Source organism: Protopterus annectens, chromosome 6.part0, assembly GCF_019279795.1.
Source record: "Protopterus annectens isolate FY-2018-M chromosome 6.part0, PAN1.0, whole genome shotgun sequence".
Taxonomy (NCBI): domain Eukaryota; kingdom Metazoa; phylum Chordata; order Ceratodontiformes; family Protopteridae; genus Protopterus; species Protopterus annectens.
In genome coordinates, this window is record NC_056737.1 from 1,390,168,881 (window position 1) to 1,390,195,553 (window position 26,673).

A 26,673-nucleotide genomic window follows, 5' to 3' on the forward strand; every position below is an offset into this window, starting at 1 on the left:
TCCTAAAAAAATTAGTTGTGCAGTATTTTATTTTATTTATTTATTTTATTTAACATTTGTTGACCAGGAATGTCTGACTAGGAAAGCACCTATTTTCAGTGGAGGCCCAGGGAGAAACGCTCCAGATGCATGTCTTAAGAATGTTGGAGGAAATCAGAGTACCGGAGAAAACCCATGGGAATGCTGGGAGAACCATGCAAACTACGCACAGAAGGAACCTCAGCTGAGAATCAAACCAGAGAACCTCTTGCTGTGAGGTGACAATGTTAACCACTGCACCACCCAGTAGTGAATCTTTCGAACATTTACAGTTATGGCAATTTCCTGACACAGGTGTACTTTGTCAATTTTTCAGCTGAGTAGAGAGAAGTACTATAACCAAGATTTATACCCTTCTGGCGTAACAGAATTTATCACTAGTATACCCAGATGTCCTGATCCTCAGATTAGAAATGATAGTTTTAGCCGAGTATCCTTCAGAAGATATTTCTTTAAGAAGTGCTGAATGAGTCTTCAATGGGCTGGTCAGGGCACCCAGTAATGCACCTGGAATTCTTAACTGGCCAATGGAAATTATTCTGTATTTGTGATTTTTAAGGATCCCCTACTAAATGCAGTTACACAGCTTATAGTCCGTCACTATTTATCTGAACCATTCCACTGGATGATGCATTGGCGGCTATTGCATCTTGCCTTCCCATGGATCACGCTTACCCTCCCACTCTGCATTTGAGCAGTTTTTGAAGGGGTTTCTGCACCTTGTTTCTCCAGGAACCATATTATCTTTCCTAGGAACTTTTATTTTATGGTGAAAATTTTGACTTTGTCCTGCACAGTAAATTAAGTTCCATGACAAATCCCTCAAGTAAAAGAAAAAATGTTATATTTATCAAAACAGTATTTCTGATGTATCTTGCGGTGAAAATTTGAGTGGTTATAACAAGAAACATCATGTGGAGGTCCACACAGATGTGCTACATAGATGTAGCGATAGTTTATAAGCCATGGAGAGTAAGCAGATTGCTGAGAACTGCAAGTCTGTAGTGGCTTTTGAACATGTATGTTGTGTTAATAACCGCATTCATATGAAACCGGTGGAACCAAAGTTATACTGTACAGTTATTAGCAGTAATTTTGTTCAAATTGTTGTGCAGTGGTTAAAAATAGAAAAGTAGAAGAGAAAGCGTTGGAGAAAGCCTATTCCACAGTTCTAAAGGAGGTTATTGTTGTCGGAGGGAGTGAAAAGTCTGAACTCTTGTGAAGTAATTTGGATTATGTGGTAGTGAAATGCATAGTACTAATCCAGTGAGTGGGTTTTAACGGTTATTGCATTTTCCCACTAGCTGGCTGTAAACAGTCGAGCAGAAGATGAATCCAGGTGTTCTTAACTGCATACGTTTCCCTACTAAAGCATAAGTATAATCCGTCAATGCATTTGTAGGAGGAGAAGGAAGAGATGACGCTCACTGTTTACTTCCACTGTTGCAGTAATATTGGCTACTGGGATTTCTGCCATAGAAGGACAAAGGTCCAGTCCCACTTCCACTGCATAGCACCTTTCCTCCTCCAGGATGGGTGGACAGTGTGCTCCTTGAGTCAAGCTCTGATCTCTCCTGTGCAGAAATTCAGGATGGCGGGCAAATCAAATGCAGACCCATGCAGAAATTCAGTTTGTGACTCTGCAATGTTTTCATAACCTATCATTAAAGCTTTGGTCTTCATTTATGCTGTGGCCTGTACAAGCCATCTGAGAGCCTATTGAAAGTGGAACAGTAAGTAACCAAACAGATAGTGTAAAAGGAATCTGGACCCTTTCCACAGCTGGAACTGGCAGGAGTGTGCAGGGTGATACCACTCAGTAGAAGCAAAGGAGGCATTTTTGCTAAGTTTGGAGACTAGCCATGAAACCCTGGGACCTGGCTGTTCAGCAGGAGATTCACCTGCAAGCCTCCTGCATTCCTTCTAATAACAATTTGTCAAACCATTTGAGCACTTCTCACTCTGCTTTGTGAATAAAACAAGATACTCCTGTCTTCACAAAGTGCTGGAGATGGCAATTATCAAACATTATTGTCTTTGTTCCCCATGCAAGTATCAGCCCAAGAACTGTTGCTCCAGGTGCAAATACTTTGGGGGAGTACTGGGCAGTGAAAATGTTCCTGTTCCAGTGATGTAGGGGGTTGCCTTACAAATCTGCCCCACAAATAATTTTTGTATAAAGCAAGAGAAATTTGGTTAAACATCATTCCAGTAGGAATTTTTGACCAAGGCTTCTATGTATTTCTCCCAGTTGGTGCATTTAATAAAGAAGGAACTTGTCCATCTACCAATAGTAACACAAGCTGTTGTCCATCTACCAATAGTAACACAAGCTGTTGTCCATCCAGACCTAAGGAGATTCTGCGTAGCTGCCTAGAGGGTATAGAAACCAAATCACATTCAGGGATAGCTTTCTCAGAGAAGCGATGTGGATCCTGCATGAAACTAGAAACCTCTCTCTGTGAAATCTTATAGGTTCATAGGTGTATACTAGGCTAATGGCCTTGGAGCCTTTATAAGCCTAGCATATAGAAGTGCCCTGGTATCATGCTGCCCGACGTTAGTTCCCACTGCCTCTATCAATTAGAGCCACTGGAGTGATCCCCAAGGTGAACTTTCTATCTCCCGTCCACTCATCAAGATTTCTGTTGGAGGGTCAGTGAGGTGCTCTGCTTGTCATGTATGGAAAGTCTATTCCAGAGCATTGGCAGTCTCTGGGTTATAAACCTGTCCCTCCAGCATGTTCTTTTGATTGCAGTAATGAGGGTGAAGTCTCTGGAGCGTGTGGTGTGGAGGGATTGGGATTTCATTAGATGTAGCATTTCTAAATGGAGCTAGGTCAGACATGGCTTTTTAAGTCTAGCACAGATCGCCTCTTAGTAGATGATATGAGACAGAGAATAGCTGGAGTTTTTTTGAGTCTGTCCATGTAGGACATGTGTTTAAGGTCTAACATCCTATTCACGAGGTACTTTTGTGGCCTTTCCAGGTGTTGCATGTACTAGTGAGGTACATGCCAAATGGGGCATTATACTTTGATTGGCATTATCTGGAAAAATGCAACAGATTCTCAATTTACTGTGCTTACTGTGGCGTAGTATCTACAGAAGCTTTTGTCTGAGGTCCTGATTTATTTCACAGAGCTCTTCTATAAGGGTCTGGCATCTGCTGTGTCACAAACCATTTTCAGTTTACTTGCAGATTTCCTGCATATGAATTCTTCATTGACTTTCATCCCTGTGAGCAGGCAGTTATTTAAGTCAGTACATTTTGTTTAAATTTCCAATGTAAAAGTTAACTACACCTCCTTTTAAGCCTGCATTCATATCAACACTGAAGTACTTATGTTGGAAGATTGTTCTGTTGACCAATACTTTAGCAACTAGAATGTTAGAATTACAACCATTAATGAATAAAGAATCTTAGAGTCTTCCACAAGGACAGGGTGATGCTTAAAGCCAGCCTTGTTTCATGCCTAAATGGTGTCAGTTGATAAGTTCATAGGTGTTTGCTAGGCTAAATGACCACAATGGCCTTTTTAAGCCTAGCCATGCATCCCAAATCTGACAAGTTCTGGTACCCTTGATAAGTGTAGGCAGGAGCATGTGAGATGAAACATTTACAAGCAGGGGCCTCGGAGATGAACCATTTACAGGCTGCCTGTGTCCATTAGAGACACAAGTCCCAAACCAGGGATGAATCTCCTGTTCCCCATTTGGTTGTCCAAGGTGCACTTGAATTGGGTTAGGGAGGAACTCTGCTTCACAGCCTGTTCCAGAGACAAGGTACTCACTGGGATATCTTTCACTTCAGTAGGTTCTGTTTATATCACAGGCAAAGTTTAAGTCTTTAGAACAAGTAATTCTGGTGCTGCTTGATTTGCAGATATGCAGGAGATCCATCAGAGTGGAGTTGCCAGGCATAGAACTCCCATCAGTAGCCTGTAGGAGACTGACTGCAGGGATAAGGCCTTGAGGCGATCTGCACAGGATGTTACATACACCATACATTCTTTTAGTGAGAAATCTCTGTGGATGTTCCAATTGTTGGATATGCCTGATTAGGTATATACCAAAAGGGACATTGCACTCAGTGTTAGGTCTGATGAATGACAAATACAATGGGACTATGACTTCCTTAGGCTTAGATGCTATAAGTTTGTTTATAAGTTTTGCAACATGGAATGATTTCCTCACTACTGTAGACATGTGATTGTCAAAAGCTAGATTACTGTGTGTGTGTGTCCCCAAGTCCTTGACTACTGGGTCAACTCTTAGGTGTGTGTTGTCAATATGATGGTTACCAGGGGTGGATGACTTCCTGAAGGATACCATTATGCATTTCTTTGCATTTGGTTTTAGTCCATGGCTCTGACACCAGTTGTTTTTATATGTCAGTCTTTCCTGGAGAACATTTGTGTCAGTGTTGAATTCAATGATAGCTCCCAATTTTCAGTCATCTGCAAATTTAGTCAGTCAGAGGCCATTGATATTAGCCTAGACTTCAGAGAACTAAATGCTATAAAGGAACAGTCCCCATACTGATCCCTGAAGGACTCTCTGCTTGTAACTGGCCTCTTTGTAGAGGAGGCCTCCCCAATTCTAACTTCCTGGGTCCTGTCTGTGAGCCAGTTGGCTATCCACCAGATGACATAAGGGTCTTGAGTTTGTCAACAATGCCCGAGTAAGGTATTGTGTCAAATGCCTTGGCCAGATCAAGGTAGACAGTATGTGAAACATTTTGCCCTCATCCATTGGCTTGGTGACCTTCTCAAAGAAGTCCACCAGGTTGAGTAGGCATAACCTGCCCTTAATGAAACCAGATTGGGTTGGGTCCAGTGTCTGGAGGTTTACTGTGTCATTATTAATAATTTCCTTGATAATTCTTTCCATGGCTTTGCATATGAGAATAGTGAGACGTAAGGGTCTGTAGTTTCCAAGGTCTGTAGATCATCCGTTTTTGTGCAGAAGGATGACTGTTGTTGTTCTCTAATCATGAGGCATGAAGCCTGTTTGGAGGCCACAGTTTTGGGCCTGATGCATTATGTTTCATGCTATTTATAAGGCATCCTGGGATATTGTCTGGGCCCATTGAAGAAAAGTGTTTTTGGCCACAGAGAGAGCATAAAGGACCTGTTCCCTAGTGAGTTATATTTGATGGTATTTCCTGAGGGAAGTTTGAGGGGAAGAGAGGGGTAAAGTTAAAGCTGAATTTGTTAGCCAGTAGATTTGCTATATCTTCTGGTTTAATATAGGTGGCTCCATTTACAATGAACTCTGCACACAATTGTGTATTGCTTTGAGGTTGTGGACATAGCTAAAAAATGCCTTGTGGTTGTCCTTGACCTGGAAGGCCAAATCTATGTCAAATTTGACTTTAGTAGACTTTTTTTTGTCCTGTGAGTTGTTTAGTTTGATAGTGCTTTTATCCAACTGGGTTCTGGACCTCCTAATTTTTGCCATGGTTTAGCCTTGAGATAGAGTACATAGTTGCCAGTATTTTACCCCAAACCACAAAATAAAGAAAAATGTTACACAGCCAGATGAGGTATTACTTTGTGAGTACTTAGGACTTTAGGTAGAATAAACAACTGTTTATGTCCGTTTTGTCAGTATAATAAGATAAGACAGTTCCCAAGCAAACCTTATCCAAATGCCTAATAAATTGCACTGTGTTTTGTTACAGAAACCTTAAGACCCTGTAGAGGTAATTTTATAGTGCAGCACTAGGACCACTGCATCTGCCTTTAAGTGCGTGTCAGCACAGAGTAAATGTGCAGCAGCTGTCAGACCTTCATCCTCGTTTACACCTTTTGTGAAAGTTACAAACTAGGTATGCAGGCCAAAAGAAAATCAGGATATGCCACAGTGTCTTGTAGCCAGATCCTTTAGTACTCTTTGTAAGCAGTAATTTTTATGATGAATGTAATATAGTTCTTTGTTCATATTGCTGTAGCCAGTGTTTGAATAAAATTATTACTTCTGTAGCTTGGTCTTCTTACCACCTTTTCCTAGTTATGATTCCTGGTGTGTTTCAGCAGGTACGAACTTAGATAGGGGTGGGGGGCACCTTCCTTTTTTCTTTGCTTTGTGGCTGCCCCATGGAGGACATAAACTTAACTGACCTGAAAATTGTAAGCAACCTACTGATGATCTTAACATGAGGAGGAGACCAGTTCCTTGATGGAGATGTCCAAAGCTCTGTGATTCAGGCAGAATTAATTGACGTTGGTGAGCCTTCTGTTTCAATAGATTTGTTTTGGCAACTATATTCACACAATGTACTATTCCACTGGAATACAAAGATTTATACTGCTGTTTTAGTACAGTCTATTACAACAGGAAGGCATTTAAAGCCTTAAATGCTTTATCTAATTCTGTTTAGTTTCTGTTCGATTTTTACAGATTAAGCCTTATCTCCCCCATGAATTTACATGTGAAGGAATGCTGCAGAGGCTGAATGCCTTCATAGAAAAACAGGTATGGATTTATTTATTTTTTTAAAAGTGTTTTTAAAGTTCATTTTCAGACAGATGCTTATAAAGAAGAAACTGGTAACAAGAGTTGTGTATATCAGTTACAAAAATAATAAGTTTCTTGTATGTGTTGCATAAATTTTACCAGGAGTGTAGTTTCTGACCTTACTGTCAGAATGGTCGACTTTGCAACACATTTCTATTAAGAATCTCATTTAGGAGCAGAGACAGTTGCATTTAAATGAAAATTACGGAAGTTTTCAACTTTTACAGGTGACAACTCACTTGTTGCACTTTTCTGTTTCTGGGTGAAAAGTATTTATATTAAAATAGTTTGCTTTATTTTACAAAAACAGGGCATGCAGTTCAACTGTCTATGGTGATTGTCTGTGACAGTGGGATTTGATGCAGCACTTTTGCTAGAGTATACTTGGAGACATTAAGGGGAAGACGTTGCAAGGAAAGATAGATTTGTTAAACTAATCTTAAGTACTATTTTGAAAAGTTCACCAAAAGACATTCTGGTTATTACTACTTGTCACAGAAGGCACACTGCACTCTTTCCTGCAGTTCATGCAAATAATGATGATTCATGCAAAACAGTCCTTACCTGGTTTTGGTACCTTGGCAAGGATCTTCAAAGATATTTGACTGCAATTCCACTAACATTGTGTACAAAGCAAAATGTGTCCCCTGTGAAGCATTTTACATGGGCAAAATCTTCAGAAACCTTAGCCAAAGTGCATAAACATACTATATTATCAAAGTTGAGCAGACTATTAACTCATTTTATAGACTTTCACTCAGATGCAAGACTTTCAAGACATTTGGTGTGTGTGTGTGTGTGTGTGTGTGTGTGTGTGTGTGTGTGTGTGTGTGTGTGTGTGTGTGTGTGTGTGTGTGACCACTTTGAAATGCCACATTTTTGTGGGGATCATGAAACTTTACTAAAAGTAAAAGAATTATGTTGACAGTTAAGAACTAGTGCCACTTGTTTTCCATGCCTCATTGACAGTATGAACATCATGAGTCTTGGTAAAACAAAGCAAACAAGCTTTGAATAAATAGGTGTGCTACTGGTATTTTACAGGGTGTGTTCTGCATTATCATAATTGAAACTGTAATTTTATTTGTTGACCTGCTCATGAGTGATTTTACCTTTAGCTTTTTTAGTATTCTGTGGCATTTTCTAAACGAGCCTTTAAGTAAAGAAAAGATGGCACTAAAACATTATGTAGTCTTGGACTCCTTACAGCAATGTGTGTTGCAATGTCCAAAATGTTGACATTTGGATATGTCTGTAACCTATGGCAAGGCAACAGGTTGTAATGGTACCAGTTCAAGAGAGGATAACAACAGAATAATTTGGTTTTAGAACCATCAGCATGAGTGTTCTGTGTAAAATGTTGGAAAGCGTCATAATGGAGCTTGTTCAGAACAGAACAGAGGACCTACTTCCAGTAGCTATTGAACAGTTTGGATTTGTTAAGAGCAGATCTTGGCTTTCTTCTGTTATGGTGATATTCCTTGTATTTCACTGTTGCAGTCATCACACTTGGGTTATCCTGCCAGAGGTAGCCCTCAGTCAGCCCGAATACCAGAGACTTAGTATTTCTGCGTCGGTTGCTGTAGCTTCAGGACTGACGTCAGGTCGTCAGGGGTATAAAAACAGGTAGCCGACGCCATTGCATCAGTCTTTCTTGCTGAGGAGCCCGAAGCAGAAGCAGTTCGCACGAGTGCCAGTCGGCCGCTACCTGAGTTTTCGTTTTGGAAATTGAATCATCTTGAAGTCTTCTGAAGCTAAGTACCCTGTTGGGGATCCTTTTTTTTTGCTCTAACCGATGCCAGAAAAAGTTAACAATTGTCTCACCTGTGGAAAGCAAATACCGCACCCAAGATTTCCATTCATAATGCCTCACCTGTTTAGGCCCAGACCATGACGTACCTCGCTGTTGGTTTTGTACTTTGTTCAATGACCGAACTATTCATCGTCGGGCCCTTATTGTAGCTAAATACTTTTGTTCTCAATCTCCATATTTCGAAATGGTGTCGGTAAGCCATCCGACTACCGATCTTATGAAAACTGGTAAGGATAAAGACAGAGATAGACCGCACAGGTCCAAAACTGCCAACGATACTTCAGTTAAGCTAGTCGCCAGTTCGCTGGTACTCAGTGAGGCACTTTCGCAGCCCCTGATTCCCATTTCAGTGGATTTGCAGGCCGCTACCGAGACCCGTTCAGAGTATGTCGTGAGACTGTTCTTTGACTACAGAACCTGTGGATGTCTCTACGAGCCGCTGTGCAGGCACCAGCTTCTGAGGAAGTTCTTCACACTACCGATATTCAACATAAAGCGACAACTTCTTTCGCGTCTTCAATTCTTTCTAAAACTGCCGAGTTTCTAAGGCCAAGAGTATGAGCTATGCCCAAAAAACCCACGACCCAAACTCAAGCGCCTGCTTCCTTGCCACAATCTCAGATGCTTAAAATGGCAGAAGACCTCATTAAGCTGATTAGGAGAAGCCAGCCTTCTTCTGCTAAAAGAAAGAGAGACTTGTCCCTAGCAGCTTTATCTGACCAAGAGTCCGACGACTCTGAGGTTTCTGAATATGAAGACATGCCCTTATCTGCCTATGAGAATTTAGATGCAGAGGAATCCATTCCTTCAGCCTCCCCTACAGAGATTTTTCTTTTGGTGAAACCCTACATACTTTGAGAGACCATTTCAATTGGGAATGCCAGGATTATCCTCAGTCCAAAAAAAAAAGACTGGGAATTTTTAGATTTACCACAGCACAGACCCTTAGCTATCCCTCCTGATGTTCTTCATGTTTCACTGTTGCAGTCATCACACTTGGTTTATCTGCTTGCAGGTAGCCCTCAGTCAGCCTGAATACCAGAGACTTGGTATTTTTGTGTCGGATGCTGTAGCTTCTTCCTTGACGACAGGTCATCAGGGGTATACAGACAGGCAGCCGACACCATTACATTATTCTTTCTTGCCGAGGAATAACCCAAAGCAGTTCGTAAGTGCCGGTCGGCCGCTAGCTGAATTTTTCATTTTCGAGTTGAATAATCCTGGAGTCTTCTAAAGCTAAGTACCCCATTGGGGATCCTTTTTTCTTGCTCTAACCGATGTCAGAAAAAGTTAACAATTGTCTTGCCTGTGGAAAGTAAATACCTCACAGAGATTTTCATTCATACTGCGTCACCTGTTTAGGCCCAGACCAATGACGTCCCTTGTTGTTGGTTTTGTGCCTCGTTTAATGCCCGAACCATTCTTCGTCGGGCTCTCTTTGTCACTAAATTCTTTCCCTCTCATTCTCTGTATTCTGAAATGGTTTCGATAAGCCATCTGACTACCGATCTTCTGAAAAAAATGTAAGGATAAAGACGGAGACAGACCTCATAGGTCCAAAACTGCCGACGACGCTTCTGTTAAGCTAGTCGCCAGTCCGCCGATACTCAGTGATGTGCCTTTGCAGCCCCTGATGCCCTCTTCAATGGATTTGCAGGCCTCTGTTGAGACACATTCGGAATCCGGTATACCGCACAATGCTTTTTCAACTATGGAACCAGTGGATGTCTCTACCTTGAATGGGTCCAGAGCCGCTGTGCAGCCACTGGCTTCTGAGGCAGTTTTTCGCACTGCCGATGTTTGAAACAAACCAACGACTTCATTTTAACCAAAAATACCGAGTTTCTTAGGCCCAGAGTACGCACTACCCCTAGAAAACCGGCCACCAAAGCGCATGCTCAGGCACCCATGCCACAAAAACAAATGCTTAGAATGGCTGAAGACCTTATTACGCTGATTAGGGGAAGCCAGCCTTCCCCTGCAAAGAGACAAAGAATCCAATCCCCTTTAGGTTCTACAGACCAGGAGTCCGATGACTCTGCCCTTTCTGGTTATGAAGAGATGCCCTTCTTTACCTATGAGCATTCAGATGCAGAGGAATCCATTCCCTCTGCCTTCCCTCCAGACAATTTTTCTTTTGGTGAAACCTTGCATACTTTGAGACCATTTTCATTGGGAATGCCAAGACTATCCTCACTCCAAAAAGAGACTCAGAGAAATTTTAGAGTTGCCTCAGCACAGGCCCTTAGCTATACCCCCTGTCCTGGATGTTGTAGATGATGTTTTCATGGAATCCAGTCTTACTCCAGACACTTTACCTCCTGCCCCTAGGAAACCAGACAGGTACTACAGAGTACCTGATACTCGCAAGTTTCTTTTCAAGAGTCCTACTGCTGACCCAAAGATCATTTCCCAGGGGCCTAAAGATATTAAGGCTACTACAGCCAAAAATCCCACCCCTTTGGACAGGGATTCCAGAGCTTTGGACAGATGGGGTAAGAAGGTATATACCTCTGCAACTCTTGCTATCAGGGCATTGAATTTCCAGTTTCACATGCTGAAATACCAGCAACATATTATTGAACTTATTAAACAAAAAGTGGTAACTTTTCCAGATTATGCAGAAAATGGAATTGCAGGAGCTTATGCACTCTGCAAACCAAATTAGTAAGCATACTTTGCGGTGTGGCTTTGCCCTAGAAGCATCTTGCAGGGCAGCAGTCACTGGCTCTGTACTGAAAAGATATGCTTGGCTGAAGGAGCAGACCTTGCCAGATCATTTCAAATCTAAATTACTAGATGCTCCTTTGAATAAGGACTGTTTGGCACCAAAACGGAAGTGGTTCTTAAAAAGATGGAAGAAAAACCTAAATCTGTGCAGACTTGAAGAATTCCTACAAGTACGACTCCCTAGATTCAGTAGGCATTGCCCTTCAAAACACTGGTCCTTTTCATCCCCCTACAGGCCTTCTCAAACAAGACCCAGGGGAAACAGGCCACCCAGACTACAGTCTCAGGGTATGCAGAGATCTAAGCAATGGAGTGCCCCCACCCCTAAAGTAGGGAGTGGTAAGCCACCTTCTTATGGAAAAAAACTGACAATGTCTTATTCACTCTATTTCCCAGCCCTGCCCAATTGCTTGTGCCCCTAGGAGGAAAACTTGCCCTTCATGCAAAAAACTGGATGCCCATCACTCAGGACCGATAGGTCCTCAACATTGTATCCCAGGGGTACAAATTTTATTTCCATTCACTGCAAGCCCCAAGCAGGTTTCCAGACCTTCCTCCAAATCAGTGGGCAGAGGCTCAAAACCATGTACTTTCCCTGCTCAATATCAGAGCTATTCATCCTGTTCCAGTAGAACAGAGGGGTCAAGGATTCTACTCCAGACTCTTCCTGGTTCTCAGGAAAGAGGGCTGTTGGCACCCAATCCTGGATCTTTCAATTCTCAACACCTTCCTGGTGGTACCAAAATTTAGAGATCTAAGCAATGGAGTGCCCCCACCCCTAAAGTAGGGAGTGGTAAGCCACCTTCTTATGGAAAAAACTCACAATGACTTCTTCACTCTATTTCACCTACACCAGACCCCAATCCTGCTTTCTCAGTAGGATGGACAGCTTCTCCCTATGGTAGCCAAGGATGCTGGTTAGTCACCCTAGACCTAAAAGAAGCCTATCTGCACATCCCCATAAGGGAGTCATGCAGGAAGTATCTACATTTCAGGGCAGGATCTATGCATTATTAGATGTTCATCGTGTTTCACTGTTGCAGTCATTACACTTGGGTTATCCTTCTGGCAGGCGACCCCGCAGTCGGCCCGAGTTCCAAAGTCTTGGTCCAGCGTCGGTTGCTGTCGCCTCTTCCCTGACGTCAGTGCGCCAGGGGTATAAAAGTTGCAACCGACACCATTTTCTTCAGTCTTTCTTGCTGCGCGGTGCCCGAAATAAAAGCAGTTCACAAGTCCCGGTTGGCCGACTCCTGAGATTTTCAAAATTGAGTTTCAGAAGTGAAGTCTTCAATAAAGCTAAGTACCCAGTTGGGGAAACTTTTTCTTGCTCCAGACCGATGTCAATAAAAGTTAATAATTGTATTTCTTGTGGGAAGCAAATACCTCATAAGGACTTTCACTCTTGTATTCCTTGCCTAGGCCCTGACCACGACATTACTAGTTGTCGGTTTTGTGCTAGATTCAATAAACAAACTATTAAACATCTGTTTTTACATTATTTTGGACGAAGGTTTAATTACATAATGCTGTTGTGATGACCGGAATTTATAAAAAACGCGAAGACAAAGAAAAGGACAGGCATCCGAGGTCCAAAACAGACGACGAAGCCTCTTCTAGGCCAATTGCCAGTTTGCCGGTTCTCAGTGACGCACTTTCGCAGCCCCTGACACCCACTACCTCAGAGCCACAGGCCATAACTGGCAGCCACGTGGAGACACGGAGGCCTGTGGAAAATCAAGGTATTGGGCCTACGGAAACTATTCCCTCAGATGGGTCCAGAGCCGCTGAGCAGGCATCAGCTTCTGAGGGTGTTTTCAGACCTTCACAGCTTGCAATTAAGCCCACTACAGCAGCAAAGGCAAAGTCAAAACACCATTAAAGACAAGGAAACAAGTACAGAATTCTCCAGAACAGTCATCCATGCCAAAGAAACAGATGCTTAAAATGGCTGAAGACCTAATTACCTTAATCAGGGGTTCCCATCCCCCTCCTAACAAAAGCCTAGGCAAGACACTGATTATGACTCCTCTGACCAGGTTTCCATTTCCTCTGATTCCTCTTCTGATCAGGGATATTTTCTCCCTCCCTATGAGGACTCAGGATGCAGAAGAGTCCATACCTTCAGCATCTCCGCCTGAGGATTATTCTTTTGGGGAAACCCTGCACACCATGAGGGAGCATTTCCATTGGGAGAGCCAGGATTATTCTGAATCCAAGAAAAGGCTCAGATACTTCCTCTTATTGCCTCAGCACAGACCCCTGGCTATTCCCCCTGTGCTTGATATTGTTGATGATGTTTTTTCTGAATCCAGTCGGTCTCCTGATTCTTTACCCCCTGCAACAGTCAAGCCAGACAGGTACTACAGAGTCCCTGACTCTCACAAATTTCTTTACAAAAACCCCACTGCAGACCCAGAAACAATTTCCCAGGGTACTAAAGGGGTTAAGGTTTCTACTGCTAAAAATCCTGTCCCCTCGGATAGGGATTCCAGAGCTCTGTACAGATGGGGGAAAAAAGTTTACACTTCTGCAACTTTAGCTGTAAGAGCTTTAAACTGTCAGTTTCACATGGTTCAATACCAACAGTACCCCATGTCTTTGTTAAAGCAGAAAATGGTTTCAAATACAGAAGGTTCTGACAGTAAAAAAATGCAGGATTTATTGTATGCAGTTGAACAAGTAGGAAAGCGTACTCAGCAATGTGGTTTTGATTCATTAGAGGCTTCTTGTAGAGCTGCAGTTACAAGCTCTGTTATTCGAAGGCATGCTTGGTTGAAAGAACAAAGTTTACCTGACCATGTTAAAGTAAAATTACTGGATGCACCATTACAGCATGGTACTTTGTTTGGTGTTAAGGCAGAAGAGGTGTTGAAGAAAATGGAAGATAAAGCAAAGTCAATGCAGACAGTGAAAGATTTCTTGCAGGTTCAACCACCTAGGTTTAGCAGAAACTGGCCTTCAAAAAAATTGGTCCTTTCCAGTGTCAGACAGGCCACAAAGAGGCAGATACAGATGCCCAAGAGGCAGATCTCAGCCCCCAGGCTCCTACAGACCTAAGCAATGGGGTGTTTCCGCCCCCAAAGGAGAGGAAGACAAATCACAACCTTATAGGAAACGGTCCCAATGACTTCCCTCTGCAAATGCCAAGCACTTACCTCTTGACAGCACCCCTAGGGGGAAAGCTAGCACTTTTCTCAAAGAATTGGCACATGATCACCCAGGACCAATGGGTGCTGAATATTATTTCTCAGGGTTACAGGTTCCACTTCCACACGCTTCCAAAACCAAAAGGTGTGCCAGACCTACCACAAAGCCAATGGGCAGAGGCACAACAACAGATTGCTGCTCTTATGGATATAGGAGCTATTCAAAAAGTTCCACAGCAAGAACAGGGACAAGGATTTTACTCGAGACTTTTCTTAGTACTCAGAAAGGACAAAGCCTGGAGACCAATACTGGACCTGTCAATCCTAAACACTTTCCTGGATGTTCCATACTTCAAAATGTTAACACTACAGCAACTTCTACCCATGCTGGGCAAGCAGGCTTGGCTAGTTACTTTGGACCTCAAGGAGGCATACCGCATGTCCCAATCAATCTTGCAGAAGATACCTCAGATTCATAGCAGGCTCAATGCATTACCAATTCTCTGCACTGCCCTTTGGCTTATCTACTGTGCCCAGGGTCTTCACAAAGTGTTTGGCACCAGTAATTGCATTTTGCAGACAAAAAGGAATTCAAACATATCCCTACTTAGACGACTGCCTTATTCAAGCAGAGAGCAAGGATATTCTTCTAAAGCATCTGGCATTTGTAAAAAGATTGCTAATTTGCCTAGGATACATAGTAAATGAAAAAGTAAAAGAAATCAAAACTAGTGCCCTCACGAGATAATATTCCTGGGTGCAAGCTTAAATACAACTGCCCAGATGGCTTATCTCATGCCAGACAAACAAAGGCAACTGACTCATTACTTTCAAATGATGGCAACAAAAACCCAGCTCCCTGCAAGAAAAATTCTGCAGGCCCTGGGCTTCATGGCATCCTGCATTCTACTAATTCCATCTGCAAAAACTGCATATGAGGAAACTACAATGGTATCTTAAAAAGTGTTTGGACTCAGCATTGTCACAGCCTGGAGACAATCATAACTTTAATTCTCTGCCTACAACAGGAGTTTCGATGGTGGGCCCAGGCCTGTCACCACAACAAGGGACAGCCTTTCACTTTACCCACAGCCAGGCAGACAATAACAACAGATGCATTGGATTATGCCTGGGGGGCACATATGACAGGAAAATGTATTCAGGGTACGTGGACCAAGGAACAAATGCATCTTCACATCAATCACAAAGAGATGCTAGCTGTACAGAATGCCCTGACAGCTTTCAAGGACCTAATGCATCCAGGACAACTGTTAATAAAGACGGGCAATACCACAGTTATGTGGTACATAAACAAGCAAGAGGGCACACATTCTTACCCCCTATGCAGACAAGCCATGACTTTGTGGAACACAGCACTGACCTATCAGGTACATCTGTAAGCACAATTCCTGCCAGGAACAAAAAATACACTGGCAGACTAACTAAGCAGAAATCTCATGGATCCTCACGAATGGAAAGTAAATCCACAAGTGTTCAGCATGATAACAAGGAAATGGGGATGCCCAGACATAGATCTTTGCCTCCCCTCACAATTACCAAATACAGAAATTTTGCACAAGAACTTATCACTCTCAAGCATGGAAAGTGGATGCTCTATCATTCAGGTGGAAAGGCCTGACAGTCTATGCCTTCTCTCCGATGCCTCTTCTCACCAAGGTGCTACTAAAAGTCAGACAAGAAAGGCCAAAAATGATCCTGATTGCACCAGACTGGCCATGCCAGCACTAGTACCCATTCCTAAAGAATTCGTCTCAAGGCCCAGCTTGGTTTCTACCTCAAATTCCTCATCGTGTGGCACAACAACACAATCAGATTCTACACAGTCAACTCAGAACCTTAAACCTGGCAGCATGGCAGATAATGTAGCCACTCGGACTGCACCTCTCTCTAAAGCTGTTATGGATGTCATTTTAGAAGCCAGGAGGCCCAGCACTAGGAAATCTTATGCAGAAAAATGGAAGAGATTCTATGCTTGGAACCAGGCACAAGGGCTCGAACCACTTGTCCCTAATATACCTCAGATTTTACAATACCTAACTGAGATGCTGAACAAAGGCTTATCTTTCTCATCTATTAAAATCCATGCCTCTGCCATTTCAGCTTATTACAATACGGAACCTCCTATTTTTTCACATCCTCTATAACAGTACCTCAGAGGGGCAAAAAATATAAGACCCCCAAGGAGAGCACCAGTACCTACTTGGGACCTCAATTTTGTTTTAGAAAAACTCACACTGCCTCCTTTTAAACCAGCCAGCACTGCTGATCTAAATTTCTTGTCATGGAAAACTGCTCTGCTCCTAGCAATAACTTCAGCAAAAAGAGTCTCAGAGTTACAGGCATTAATGGCTGTGGAACCTTTTCTCATTTTTCATCCGGACAGGGCGTCTCTTAGGACAAACCCAACATTCATGCCAAAGGTGGTCTCCAATGTGGTCTTCAACCAAACCATTCATTTACCTACCTTTTACCCAAATCCCCAGAATAAAGGGGAGAGACTACTGCATGCTTTGGATATACACAGACAACTACGATTCTATTTGGACAAAACAAAAGCTTTCAGAAAAACTGGGCAACTGTTTGTAGCATATGCTGCAGGATCACAAGGAAAGCCTATTACAAAGCAGACAGTCTCAAAATGGATAGGACACTGCATCCGCTTCTGTTATGCACAACAAGGCAAATCAGTGTCTAAGGACATTAGGCCTCATTCTACCAGAGCAGCAGCCACTTCAGCAGCTTTCCTCAGAGGAGTACCAACCAAACACATAGAAGCTGCAACCTGGAGCTCAGTGCACACTTTCACCAAGCACTACCACTTACCTCTTTACTCTAAATCAAGAGTAGGCTTTGTCACTGCGGTTCTGTAGAGCTTGCTAGCCTCTCCAAATCCAATATAGATCCAGCCACCGAACCTCAGCTTTGGGATTCTACCCAAGTGTAATGACTGCAACAGTGAAACACGAACATAGTACAGTTGTGTGCCTACCATAAATGTAGATGTTTGAGTGTATTCACTATTGCAGTCCAGGTTACCCACCCACCAACCCCCTTTTTCTTTGCTAGAACTCTTCTGTACTTCTCAACTCTATACAACCTATGTGGTGTATTTGCTTGTCGATGAAGGAAATGTTTATAGTAATATATGCATTTTTTTGGCATATTTATATCTTTCAGCCTTCCTATCTGGGGGCACCTGACATCTGGGGCAAGAAAAACTGAAGAAAATGGCGTCGGTTGCAACTTTTATACCCCTGGCGCACTGACGTCAGGAAAGAGGCGGCAGCAACTGACGCCAGACCAAGACATTGGAACTCGGGCCAACTGCGGATCACCTGCCATCAGGATAACCCAAGTGTAATGACTGCAACAGTGAATACAGTCGAACATCTACATTTATGGTAGGTACACAACTGTTCTTTCTCTGTACTTCCCTTTGGCTTATCTACTGCACCCAGGGTATTCACAAAATGCTTGGCTCCAGCCATTGCATACTGCATGCAAAGAAATATACAAATTTACCCGTACTTGGATGACTGCCTGATTCAGGTAGGCAGTCAGAAATTGCTGCTTAAGTGCCTGGCATTTGTAAAAAGCCCTCTCACTTCTTTGGATTACACCATCAATGAAAAGAAATCACAACCGGTAACCAGTCAAAAGATTGTATTCCTGGGAGCAAGCTTGAACACAACTTCCCAGATGGAATTCCTCACTTCAGAAAAAAGGTCCATCTGACAGACTACTTCAAACAAGTGGCCACCAGAACCCAGCTATCTGCAAGAAATATACTGCAAGCCCTAGGGTTCATGGCCTCATGTATATTGCTGATTCCATATGCAAGACTGCATGTGAGGAAACTTCAATTTTACTTAAAAAGTCTTTGGTGCCAAGATTGTCAGGACCTGGTAACAGTCATTCCTATCATACCTTGTCTAAGGGCAGAAGCATGTAACCACAACAAGGGACTACTTTTTACTCAACCCCACGCCACCCAGACCCTGACCACAGATGCATCAGACTATGCATAGGGGGCTCACATGGCTGGCAAATGTATTCAGGGCCACTGGAGCCCAAGTCAAATTCATCTGCACATCAACCAAAAAAAGATGCTAGCTGTACAGAATGCCCTGAAAGCTTTCAGATACCTACTCTTGCCAGGACAGCTGCTGATAAAAATCGGCAACACCTCTGTTATGTGGTACATCAACAAGGAGAGGGGAACCCATTCTTACCCACTCTGCAGGTTAGCCAAGGCCCTGTGGAACATGGCCTTGGACATCCAAGTCCATCTTCAAGCTTAATTCCTACCAGGCAAACAAAACTCACTGGCAGACGACTTAAGCAGAAATCTCCTAGACCCACATGAGTGGAAATTGGAGCCCAGCACCTTCAACCTTCTGACTCAGAAATGGGGGACCCCAGAGGTGGATCTCTTTGCCTCCCAGTACAACCACCAGCTAAGCAATTTCTGCACCAGGACCCCTCACAGCAGGTCCTGGAATGTGGATGCCCTGTCCTTTCAATGGGAAAACCTCTCAATTTATGCCTTTCCCCCTCTTGCCCTTCTCTCAAGAATATTACTCAAGATAAAACAAGACAGGCCAAACACAATTCTGATTGCCCTGGCCTGACCACGCCAGCACTGGTACCTACTCCTGCGCAGCCTGACAATGGTGCCACCCTGGCACCTACACCAGACCCCAGCCCTGCTTCCTCAGTAGGAGGGACAGATTTTGCATCCACAATTGCAAGCCCTAAACCGTGCAGCCTGGCTTATTTCCTTAAAGACTACACCAGCAACCCTAAGCACACAGGTGCTGGACGTCATCCTTGAAGCCAGAAGGCCCAGTACAAGGAAATCCTATGTTGAAAAGTGGAAAAGGTATTGTTCTTGGGTTTAGTGTAAAGGAAAGGACACAGCACTGCCCTCCTTACCTCTAGGATTACCTAGCAGAACTACTTCACAGAGGCCTATCCTTCTCCTCCATTAAGATCCATGCCTCTGCCATCTCGGCTCATTACAATACTGCGCCACCTCTATTCTCTCACCCTCTCATCAAACAGTTCCTGAGAGGGGCAAACAACTTAAGACCACCAAGGAGAGCACCCACCCCTGCTCGGGACCTTAAATTTGTATTGGAAAAGCTCACGCTTCCTCCTTTTGAACCTGCTGCTTCGGCAGAGTTAAAATTCCTCTTTTGGAAAACAGACTTGCTTCTAGCCATCACTTCAGCTAGAAGAGTGTCTGACTTGCAAGCACTGATGGCGGTGGAACCCTTCATTATTTTCCATGCTGACAGGATTTCCCTCAGGACTAACTCTTCCTTTATGCATAAAGTGGTGTCCAGTGTGGCTCTCAACCAATCCATCCATTTGCCAGCCTTCTTCCCTAATCCTCAAAATAAAGGGGAAAGGATACTGCACTCTTTGTACATGCACAGACAGCTTAGATTCTACCTTGATAGGACTAAGCCTTTCAGAATATCTGTCCAGATGCTAGTCAGCTTTGCAACAGGGGCAGATGGCAAGGCCATTTCAAAATGAACCATTTCCAAATGGATAGCACACTGCATCCATTTCTGCTACAAGCACCATAGAAAACCACCCCCTAGGGTTACATTTACCTCTGCAGCATTTCTCAGGGGAGTCGCTACCAGGGACATCCTGGAAGCTGCTACCTGGAGTTCTGTATACACCTTCACCAAGCATTGCCACCTGCCTATCTTTTCCAAATCCAGGGCAGATTTTGCTACAGCAGTCTTGCAAGGCCTACTAGCCAGCCCTAACTCTTCTTGACTTCTGCCACCCTTCCTCAGCTTTGGCAATCAACCCAAGTGTGATGACTGCAACAGTGAAACACGAAGAGCATAGTACAGTTGTGTACGCTTACCATAAATGTAGATGTTCGAGTGTATGCACTGTTGCAGTCTTGGTTTCACTCCCTTCAGCCTCCTGATTTTATCTCTCTCTCCTCTCTGGCTATTCCTACTGGTATTGGTATTTACTTTTTACTGTTGGTGTTTTCCCCACCATATCCTAGCTCCCTATTTGGCGGCTCCTGACATTTGGGGCAAGAAAAACTGATGTAATGGTTTCGGCTGCCTGTTTTTATACCCCTGACGACCTGACATCAAGGAAGAAGCGACAGCATCCGATGCAGAAATACTAAGTCTCTGGTATTCAGGCCAACTGAGGGCTACCTGCAGGCAGATAACCCAAGTGTGATGACTGCAACAGTGTCTACATTTATGTTAAGTGTACACAACTGTACTTTCTGGATGTTATGCATGATGTCTATATAGAATCCATTCTAACTCCTGATACTTTACCCCCTGCTCCAAGGAAACATGTCAGGTACTACAGAGTCCCTGACTCTCACAAATTTCTCTTCAAATGTCCCACTGCTGACCCAGAGGTCATCTCCCAAGGACCTAAAGGAATAAAAGCAACTACAGCTAAGAATCCCATCCACTCAGACAGGGATTCCCGAGGTTTAGACAGATGGGGTAAAAAAGTATACAACTCTACAACTCTCGCCATTAGAGCATTGAATTGTCAGTTCCACATGCTGAAATACCAGCAACATACTATTGAACTTATTAAGGAAAAACGATCAACCTTTACTGATTGTGCAGAAAATAAAGAATTACAGGAGCTTATGCATTCTGCAAACCAAGTCAGCAACCATACCCTGCAATTTGGATTTGATGCTCTAGAAGCATCTTGCAGGGCAGCAATCACAGATTCTGTACTTAGAAGGTATGCCTGGCTTAACTAGCAGATCTTGCCAGACCATATCAAATCAAAATTATTGGATGCTCCTCTGAACAAGGACAATCTGTTTGGCACCAGAGCAGAAGAGGTTTTAAAAAGGATGGAAGAAAAGGGTAAGTCTGTGCAAACAGTCAAAGATTTTTTGCAAGTGCAGCCTCCAAGATTCAGTAGGCATTGCCCCTCAAAACATTGGTCCTTTTCAGCCTCCTCAAGGTCATCTCAGACTAGAACCAGGGGAAACAACCCCCCCCCCCCCAGATTACAGTCTCAGTGTATGCAGAGATCTAAGCAATAGAGTACTCCCACTCCTAAAGCAGGGAGTGCTAAGCCACACTCTTACGTTAAGAATGTACAATGACTTCTCAACTCCTCACCTCTGCTCAATTGCTTATGCTCGTAGGAGGAAAACTAGCCCACCATGCAAAAAAACTGGACCTCCATCACCAACGATGTTTTCTCAACATAGTATCCCAGAGGTACAAATTTTACTTTCACACACTGCCAACCCCAAAAGGGTGCTCAGACCTTCGTCCAAACCAGTGGGCAGAGGCACAAAACCAAATTCAGTCCCTGGTCTCAAGAAGGGCAATTCAGCCTGTTCCTGCAGAACAGATAAGCCAAGGTTTTTATTCCATACTTTTCCTGGTACCCAGAAAAGAGAGCACCTGGCACCCAATCTTAGGTTGCCCTCAGTCGGCCTGATTAAGAAAGTCTTGGATTCTGCGTCGGTTGCTGTCCCTTCTTCCATGACGTCAGGTCGTCAGGGGTATAAAACATGCAGCCGATGCCATTACATCAGTCTTTCTTGCCGCGCGGTCCCCAAAGCAGTTCGCAAGTGCTGGTCGGCCGACTCCTGAAATTTTCATTTTCGAGTTTCAGAACAGAAGTTTTCAACTAAAAGCCAAGTACCCCATTGGGGAAACTTTTTCTTGCTCCTTACCAATGTCAGTAAAAATTAATAATTGCATTACTTGTGGGAAGCAAATACCTCATAAGGATTTTCATTTGTACTGTATTCCTTGCCTAGGACCTGACCACAATGTGCCTTGCTGTCAGTTTTGTGCTAAATTTAATCAACGCACTATTAAACTTGGGTATATTTTTGCTTCTAAATACTTTGGCTCATGATTTAATTATGCAGAAATGTCGTTGGTTAGCAATCCAACTTCTGGAATACCTAAAAAAACACAAAGAAAGACAGAGACAGGCTGTCGCGGTCCAGAAATGATGACGCTTCTCCTAAGCCAGTCGCTAGTTCGCCGGTACTCTGAGGTGCTTTTGCAGCCCCTGATACCCGCTACTTCTGATTTGCAGGCCTCTACTGAGACCCATTCGGAGTCCTGTATGCTGCAAGATGCCTCAATTATGGAACCAGCGGATGTCTCTACCTTAGATGGGTCTGGAGCCACTGTGCAGGCACTGGCTTCTGAGGATGTTTTCAGGCCTACAGATTTGTATATTAGACCAAAAAACAAATTATCAAAATGGCTGAAGATTTAATTACTCTGATCAGAGGTAGCCAACCCCCTCCTTCTAAGAGGCCTAGGCAAGACATTGATTATGAATCTTCTGAACAGGATTCTATTTCTTCTGACTCTTCTAATGAACATGATTTGTCTATACCTACTTATGAGGACTCTGATGCAGAAGATTCCCTTCCTTCTGCTTCTCCCCCCTGAGGATTTTTCTTTTGGGGAAACTTTACATACCTTAAGGGAACATTTCCACTGGGCAAGTCAGAATTTCTCATAATCTAAAAAGAGACTTGGGGATCTTCGTCTTCTTCCTCAGCATAGGCCTTTGGCTATACCTCCTGTTCTAGACATTGTCGATATGGCTCCTGATTCTCTGCCTCCGGCTCCTTGTAAGCCAGACAGATATTACAGGGTTCCTGACTCCCACAAATTTCTTTTCAAAAATCCTATTGCAGATCCTGAAACCATTTCTCAGATTCCCAAGGGCATTAAGGCCTCTACTGCTAAAAATCCTCCCCCTTCTGATAGAGATTCCAGGGAGCTGGATAGATTGGGTAAGAAGGTTTACACTTCTGCAACCTTGGCAATCAGGGCTTTCAACTGTCAATTTCATATGCTTAAATATCAACAGCATATCATGGGACTGCTTAAACATAAAATGATGTTAATTTCTGACTGTGTGGAAAATAAAGATTTACAGGGTATATTGCATTCAGTTGAACAAGTTGGAAAACTTACTTTGCAATGTGGTTTTGATTCTTTGGAGGCCTCTTGCAGGCCTGCTGTAACTGGGTCTGTGCCAAGAAGGCATGCTTGGCTCAAAGAGCAAACTCTGCCCAATCATGTTAAAGCAAAATTGTTGGATGGTCCTTTACAACAGGACCATCTCTTTGGTAATAAGGCTGAAGACGTTTTAAAAAAGATGGAAGATAAAGCCAAATTTATACAAACTGTGAAAGATTTCTTACAAGTGCAACCTCCAAGATTTAGTAGGCACTGGCCTACTAAGAACTGGTCCTTTCCAGTTCCTTCGAGAGCCACTCAAGTCAAACCCAGACATTCCAAAAGCTCCAGGTTTCAGTCACAAGGGACTTTCAGAACAAAACAATGGGGTGCCTCCACCACCAAATCTGGAAACAACAAGGCACCTCCCTATGGTAAACAGTCTCATTGACTTCCCTCTACACTTACCAAGCACTTGCCTTTTAGCTGCCCCTTTGGGGGGGGAATTGGCACTTCATGCAAGAAACTGGCAACTTATAACCCAAGACAAATGGGTTTTAAATATAGTATCCCAGGGATACAGATTTAATTTCCACACATTGCCAATCCCAAATGGATAGCCAGACCTGTCCCCAAATCAGTGGGCAGAGGCCCAGAACCAAGTACTGTCCCTCATGAACATGGGGGCTATTCAGCCAGTACCAGAAGGAGAAAAGGGACAAGGTTTCTATTCAAGACTTTTCCTGATACCCAGAAAAGACAACTCATGGTGTCCAATTCTGGACTTATCTACTCTAAACACATTTCTGGACATTCCAAAATTCAAGATGCTGACTCTTCAACAGTTACTTCCTGTGCTAGGCAAAGATGCCTGGTTGGTAACTCTAGACTTACAATCAGGGAATCTTGCAGAAAATACCTCCGCTTCAAAGCAGGCTATTTGCATTACCAGTTCTCTGCACTGCCCTTTGGCTTATCTACTGTGCCCAGGGTCTTCACAAAGTGCTGGGCTCCAGTAATTGCATTTTGCAGGCAAAGAAATATTCAAATATATCTATATCTGGATGATTGTCTAATTCAGGCAGAAAACAAGGACATTTTTCTAAAATATCTGGCATTTGTAAAAAGGGTTCTAACTTGTCTAGGGTACACCATAAACTAAAAGAAATCACATCTGGTACCCTCTCAAAAAATTACATTCCTGGGTGCAAGCTTGAATACAACTGCCCAGATGGCTTACCTTATGCCAGAAAAGCAAATTCATTTGGTAACTTACTTCAAACAGGTGGCCACAAAAACCCTGCTATCTGCAAGACAAACTCTGCAAGCCTTGGGGTTCATGGCCTCCTGCATTCTTCTAATTCCATATGCAAGACTGCATATGAGGAAACTTTAGTGGTACTTAAAAAGTTTATGGAGTCAACATTGTCACAGCCTGGAAACAATGATTCCTATCATACCTTGCCTGCAACTAGAGTTCCTATGGTGGGCAGAGGCCTGCTACCAAAACAAGGGACTGCCATTCACTCCACCCCCTGCCACCCAAACCCTAACTACAGATGCATCAGACTATGCTTGGGGGGCTCATCTGGCAGGGAAGTGCATTCAGGGCAAATGGAGCCTAAATCAAATGCACATTCATATCAGTCAGAAAGAAATGCTAGCTGTACAGAATGCATTGACAGCCTTCAAGGACTGCCTTCATCCAGGACAATTCTTGATAAAGACAGACAACACCACAGTTATGTGGTACATAAACAAGCAGGGGGGTACACAATCCTACCCCCTTTGCAGACTAGCCATGGCATTGTGGAACACGGCCTTGACCTACCAAATACAACTACAAACTCAATTCCTGCCAGGAAAGCTGAATACTCTGGCAGATGAACTAAGCAGAAATCTCATGGACCCACACAAATGGAAACTGGAACCATGGATTTTCCACATGTTGACACGCAAATGAGGAAGTCCAGACATAGATCTTTTTGCCTCACCCCAGAACTGACAGTTGGACAAATTCTGCACAAGAACTCATCACAAAAAAGCCTGGAAAGTGGATGCTCTATCATTCAACTGGAAAAACCCATCAGTCTATGCTTTCCCCCCCTCTGCCTCTGCTCTCCAAAGTTCTACTAAAAGTCAAACAGGACAAACCAATTTTTGTCCAGACTGGCCTTGCCAACACTGGTACCCACTCCTGCGCAATGTGTCACACCTTCCACCATAGCACCTGCCTCAGACACCTTACTTATGTCTCAGCAGAACAACCAAATTCTGCACACTCAGCTCCAAACTTTGAATCTTGCAGCATGGCTAATCACCTTAATTCACCCTTAGCATCCCTCAGCAAACCTGTGATGGATGTCATTTTAGAGGTGAGAAGGCCTAGTACTAGAAAATCTTATGCTGACAAATGAAAAAGATTCTGTGCCACACCATTCACATGGAATAAGCACAGCAATGCCCAATATTCCTCAGATTTTACAATACTTAACTGAAATACTTCACAAGCGTATGTCCTTTTCGTCCATAAAAATCCATGCCTTAGCCATTTCAGTTCATTACAGCACAGAACCTCCCCTCTTCTCTCATCCTCTGCTAAAGCAGTATCTCAGAGGGGCCAAAAACTTAAGACCACCCAGGAGAGCTCCAACCCCTGCCTGGGACCTCAGTTTTGTATTGGAAAAACTCACTCTCCCTCATTTCGAGCCAGCTACTATTGCAAACATAAAATTTCTCTCCTGGAAAACAGCTTTCCTTTTAGCAGTCACTTCAGCTAGAAGCATTTCTGAATTACAGTCTCTTATGGCAGTGGAGCCTTTCATTATTTTTCATGCAGACCATCCTTCATGCATAAGGTGGTATCCAGTATGGCTCTTAATCAGACCATTCATTTGCCAACTTTCTTTCCCAATCCACAGAACAAGGGGAGCGGATTCTGCATTCATTGGATGTACACAGACAACTTAGATTTTACTTAAACAAGGCAAAATCTGTAAGAAAATCTGAACAACTACTGTTGGCATTTGCTGCAGGGCCAGAGGGAAAGGCTATTTCAAAGCAGGCTATTTCCAAATGGATAAGCCATTGTATTCATTTCTGCTATATCCACCATGGTAAAACTATCCCCCAGGGGATCAGATCTCATTCCACCAGGGCTACATCTACTTCTACAGCCTTTCTCAGAGGTGTTCCTACTAGAGACATTCTAGAAGCTGCTACCTGGAGCTCAGTTCGTATGTTCACCAAACATTAACATTTACCTGTCTTCTCTAAATCCAGAGTTGGCTTTGCCACTGCTGTCCTGCAGGGCCTTATAGCTGGTCCTAATGCTGTATAAATCCATCCTCCCAACCATAGCTTTGGGAATCTACCCAAATGTAATGACCGCAACAGTGAAACACGAAGAACACAGTACAGTTGTGTACACT

The 26,673-nt window shown here is 43.4% G+C and overlaps 1 protein-coding gene across 1 annotated transcript in view; it reads left to right on the forward strand.

Moving 5' to 3' along the window:
* Window positions 1-26,673, forward strand: part of MGAT5 (alpha-1,6-mannosylglycoprotein 6-beta-N-acetylglucosaminyltransferase) — a gene marked incomplete in the record, with an annotated part of 1,206,452 nt that overhangs the window by 1,099,937 nt on the left and 79,842 nt on the right. Inside the window, 1 exon segment of the mRNA XM_044074935.1 lies at window positions 6,444-6,518. Within this exon segment, the coding sequence (XP_043930870.1) occupies window positions 6,444-6,518 (75 nt within the window).